The 4,000-nt window shown below is 42.6% G+C and overlaps 1 protein-coding gene across 1 annotated transcript; it reads right to left on the bottom strand.

The window, feature by feature from the left end:
* Positions 1-6: 6 nt before the first annotated feature.
* LOC311254185 (calcium-binding protein 39-like) lies at positions 7-3,575 on the bottom strand (the record flags this gene model as incomplete). The annotated part of the gene is made up of 3 exons (XM_084384580.1): positions 7-2,571; positions 3,168-3,311; positions 3,510-3,575. Coding segments are annotated over 3 exons (390 nt in total), but the record flags the coding sequence as incomplete, so codon positions are not given.
* Between the last annotated feature and the right edge of the window lie 425 nt (positions 3,576-4,000).

Below are 4,000 nucleotides of genomic sequence, written 5' to 3'. Positions count from 1 at the left end.
TTCACAATCCTGTTACAGGTCAACTTTGGCCTCACTCTGCAACAAGTTTTGCAGATGCGTTCGTCGCCGACACAGTTTTGTAATTCACACATTGAATCAGCGCGGCTTTGGCAACAAACTCAAAGTGAATATGTGGCCCCCGGTCTGTACACGTTGGCAACCGATCAGCTGCAAAAAAGTTTGAAAATGTTTCTTTGACGGCGTAACTCAAATATAGCGAGTTGAGAGGTTCACTGCTTAATCACAACAAATATGTTCTGTCCAGAGCATATTTTCATTAACATAATAATTAAGCTCCCCCTAGAAAGATACTGAAAATACAAAAAGGAAAGACAAAGGAAGGGAAGAAACACCACACCAAAAAGGCACCTCTGATTCTTCTCACGTGTTAACATCAGATCCATGTCGGAGCAGAGCACTCGTTACAGTACACAAAGAAAAAAAGGAGTGAAACAAAAACGCAAACGGCCGTCTTCACGGCCGCTCTCCTCTCTCGACGCGGCGAGGCGCCTCCCGCTCGTGTTCAGTGTTCTCACTCGCAATGGCACTCGCTTCAGGTGTGCAAACCATAAACTGTACATGACAGGAAATGAAATTATATATATATATATATAAAAAAAAATACCATCAAGCAGTGTGAAAACAGTGATCATTTTAAGATTAACAAAAAAAAAAAAGAGAACATTTGAATCATCATATTATTATTTTTTTATCATACAGAAAGTGCTATTAGCCACCAGCAAAGAGAACCAGTGATGGAAATGATTGAAGCTTACTGTACCGATAGCAGCCCAACGTCCCAATGCAATTTAAGAGGCCCTTCATTTCAAACTCTTAAAGTATTCCTGCAGGTAATTGTTTTTGTCGGTCGACAGAGATTCTCAGTCTTACTCAAGCCTATTGGCGTTATCAGACGTAGTGGATGCACCTTAACCTGGAAACGGATCTGGTTTTAATCACGACTGACTCGAGTCTTCGTGTTGCAAGATCAGATTGAGAACATAAATTCATCACCGGTCACGGCCACATTGAAACTTAATTGGACACTTGCAGTGCTATTTATCCGTCTGCTGTACATTGTTTTGGTGTGAGTTACCGGATTTGGCTTGTGGCGCTCAAACTGCCAAAAAAGTACATTTGAAAAAAAACCTATAGAAATGTCTCTTTCCAGAAATCATGACCTGGTCACTCAAGATAATCCGCAACACCTTGTTGTGAGCAGTTACATGGAGGAAGTGTTTTCCCTCTACTGAAATACACCTCGCCAACCGGATTACCCCGCAGCCTCTTGCCTCCATGAGTAGATGCACGCTCCTGCGTGAAACTGCTCGCAACAAGCTCTGTGGATCGTCTCAAAGAAGGCATTGCTTTTGAGTTATTCAAATGGGTTTTGGGTTTTGACTGCCATCTAGTTCCAATATATTCGAGAGAAGGCAGGCATTTCTACAGCCTGTATCTCCGAAACTCAGTAACTCGCACAGCACTACAGGTAAGAGGAAAAAAATGTGTGTGTGACTTAGGGGTGAACTGCTCCTTTAATGGTGCAATAAGCGATTCTGGAGAAGGACAGTTGATTCTTTCTGGGACGTCAAATACCGACGCCCAGGGCCTGGGGCCAACCGGACCCACCGACCCAAAGCATTTGTACCTGCTGACCTGGGAATCAACAACCCAATACCTTCTAAGTAGCACCTTTAAGGTTCCAGTACACAATTAGATAACATCTGCAGTGACCTGCCAAACATTTTGCGGACAAGTGCCAAAACTCTGCGATATTGGAAAGCTATTATCAGAGACAAATCAGCATTTATATACCGGATAGTGTTCTCAACTTCAGAAACCTGCTTCCACCTTCCCCTCGTTGAATTGGCAATGCTAAAATATGTCGTCTTTCATGACACTGTGAGAAATAAGCAAGTTGAGCTAAAAAAAACAGATTTTCTTTTTGCAGCTACTTCATTGAAACATTTAGAAATTAACTTGTGTGCAGCAACTAACGGATCGCCCGCAAAGGGTGACACAACGGCCACGTCTGTTCTGTACGACAGCTACTGGACCACTCTGGCCGAAGCTTTTAACCGCTGGTTCTCCCAACGGAGCAAATCAGCTGCCTCCAACACCATGAGTTGTGGCACTACATGCTACAGATGAACAAAAAAAAAAAAAAGGTTTCATGAGAAAAATTTACAAAAGAAAGATCAGTGATTGAGAACTACTCTTGCACAAGGTTTAAATGAAGCAACGAAGAGAATGGAGACCAATAACGTCTTGAAGATTTTTTTTTTTGTTGTTTTTAAATAGAATTACCGTTATTGTTAATGTGTTTTTTTTCTACTGTATGTCTTCCTATCGATAAAAAGTCGGGGCGGAGGGCGGGGAGGGGATGCTTCTCTAGGAGGCCGGCTTCTTCAGATCCCTGATCTGTTTGATTAGGTAGGTCTTCTCGTCGTTGAACTGCTCGTCGTCCGTGCGGTCCTTCTGGAAGTTGCTCAGGAAGTCGATTAGCTTGGTCTGGTTCTTGAGCAGGATGTCGATGATGGGCTGTGTCTTGTTGGGGTTCGCTACGAAAACCTGACGACGGGGGCAGGGGAAAAATGAGAGTTTTACTTACATGATAAAAACAATACTGTTACGTGACGCCTCCATGATTTCAATGACACAGCTGGAACTCCATGACTTGAATTGTCCCTTTATAACTAACAAAAGGTATCAAAACATTTTTACTACCGATGTGTGTGTATGTTGAGGACTTAAAGAAAATAAAAACGTCATTAATAAAAAAACAACGTGTGGCTATGGAAACGTAAATGTGACGTGTCTGCAATAATCTCCACCAGAGGTATTAAACTTTATGCGCCATGAAAACGAGAAACACTGTTGGCTTTGGCAGAGGTATGTGCTCTCGAGTGCCCTTCGAGTTCACTTCGATTCGGTTTGAACTTTTGTAAATTAGCCACTAGACTTTGCAAAAGGCCAGTCTGACATTTCACAAAAGGATCTGGGGAATGCACAGAATGACAGAGGCAGAAAAAGGCGCACAGCGCCTGTCTGACATCAGTGAACTACGCCACATTCTCACACCCAACTGAGTCTTCTCACTCATTTCAACATAGAACATTATTTAGTCCGTGTTTCCGGTGTCACATGTACAGACGCAGTGTTTTTACCTTGAAGACATGGAAGGCCTCGAACTGGATGTTGGGACTCTTGTCTCTTAGCAGATTCATCATCAGCTTGAGATTCTCAGGCTTGCTGATGTAGCGCGTCATCACCGTGAAGTTATGTCTGTCCAGTAAGAGCTCGCCCAGAAGCTGGGTAGAGATGATAGAAAACAACGAGACAAATAAATCATATATTAGAGACATTCATTACGTTGGTGTTTCTTGAGTACCCTCCGTCTACTGACCAAACAGGGCGGCGCTGTGGTGACAAACGATCCCTCGCCAGCTTCCAAATTGCAACAGTCCAGCATTAATGATTGCAAATGAACATATGAGTCAGAATCAAACCTTTAGAGACTGCCTCTTGGTGACGTAGTTCTCAGAGTGCAGCAGCTTCTCGTAGTCTGAAAACACCTGCAATTACATAAGAAACACACCTTAGGATGCATCGTAACAGTCGGAGATGGAATTCCAGACTTGCAGCTCAACATGTCTCGTTGTGTTTTGATTAGTTGTCCCACGTGCCCGCAAAGAAAAGTTTAAAACAAGTCCAAACTACTAAGATGCTGGCATTCAAACATGTAAAAAAACACATTAAACAAGGAGTATAGTGGATTACGTTTTCAAACCAGTGCAACCTTTGGATCTGAATTTCACAGACCATTAGGAGACTTCTTCTTCTTATTGGGTTTCATGCTCCTTAGTCTTGAGCAAATGGGAGTTCTTTCCCTCTAAAGTGTGAGATTAAAGGGACAGAATTCCTTAAGCTAAAGTGAAAGATGACCTTTCACACAATACTTTCTGTTCTCAGCACATCATGGATACTAAAATCAGTCAAA

The sequence above is a fragment of the Pagrus pagrus genome (assembly GCF_965226575.1).
Source record: "Pagrus pagrus genome assembly, contig: HAP1_SCAFFOLD_549, whole genome shotgun sequence".
NCBI classification, from domain to species: domain Eukaryota; kingdom Metazoa; phylum Chordata; class Actinopteri; order Spariformes; family Sparidae; genus Pagrus; species Pagrus pagrus.
This window is presented reverse-complemented; position numbering and strand designations above follow the sequence as displayed.